This window comes from Vairimorpha ceranae, assembly GCF_000988165.1.
Source record: "Vairimorpha ceranae strain PA08 1199 chromosome Unknown NODE_458, whole genome shotgun sequence".
Classification (NCBI taxonomy): Eukaryota; Fungi; Microsporidia; family Nosematidae; genus Vairimorpha; species Vairimorpha ceranae.
In genome coordinates this window covers 1-995 of record NW_020169752.1, presented here as the reverse complement: position 1 = coordinate 995, position 995 = coordinate 1, and the positions used below count along the sequence as shown (strand labels likewise).

At 28.9% G+C, this 995-nt stretch overlaps 1 protein-coding gene across 1 annotated transcript; it reads right to left on the bottom strand.

The window, feature by feature from the left end:
• AAJ76_4580002 (e3 ubiquitin-protein ligase ptr1 + rna transporter 1) lies at positions 1 to 995 on the bottom strand (the record flags this gene model as incomplete). Its single annotated transcript, XM_024475692.1, has 1 exon — positions 1 to 995. A coding segment is annotated over one exon (995 nt), but the record flags the coding sequence as incomplete, so codon positions are not given.

Below are 995 nucleotides of genomic sequence, written 5' to 3'. Positions count from 1 at the left end.
ATTCATTATTAACCCTACTAATGGTCATAATTCTATCCTCGTTTACTTGTCTACCAGAATCCGAATTTGATCTATCAGCTGAAATACGGGTGCATGCGGTTACAAAATTTAATAAACGAGATCGGCCTTCATCCGATAATGTTTCTACATATTCCCAAAACCATACAATGACTTTATCATTTGGTAAATATCCTTCATATTGTGTATGTCTTTTCCAGTAACTAATGTCAATCAATTCTTTACCACAAAGTAACAATTCTAGTTCATCAGCATTCCAATTACTAAGAAATTTTTGAGGTATTATGTCATAAAATCCCTCCTTAATGTACTCAACAGCCGTATTTATTGATGCTTCATATTTATCCAATAACGTTAATACAATGTAAAGATTTACGTTGTCTTTTACGACTTTAATATTTTGACCTCCTTTAAGTAATTCTTTACCTGAACTTGCAGTAAATTCAAACAAAGCTTCTTCACAACTTTTTAATTTAACAAGATTATTGAAAAACTCTGAATCTGCGGCACAATAATCAGATATTGTACACGGTATATTTAAAATTTTTTTATATATCAATTTTTCAAATTGGATATTATAATTATGTTTTTTAACTATCAACAGACCCAATAATCTACCTAAGAATTTATAATAGATAAGATTAGAATAATTGTCTTGCGCCAAGCATTTTGGAATAATATTACCTGGATAACTAGAAGCTTGTACAAATAATCCTGCGCCATTATCTAATAACGATTTTAGTACTGAGTTTAACCAGTCTCTACTCAACCCTCCCACATCTTGGCCTATCTCATCTTTAAAACTAATATAAACGTTGTTAGCTCTCAAACAATTCAAATCTACGTTTTTTAGACTATTAAATGAACTTTTTAATATATTTTTTCTATCCACTGTAACAAAATTATGATTAGCTGACAGATGCCTATATTCGCAATTTAAATCAATATATAATACTTCTTTTTTTGAATAAAATTTT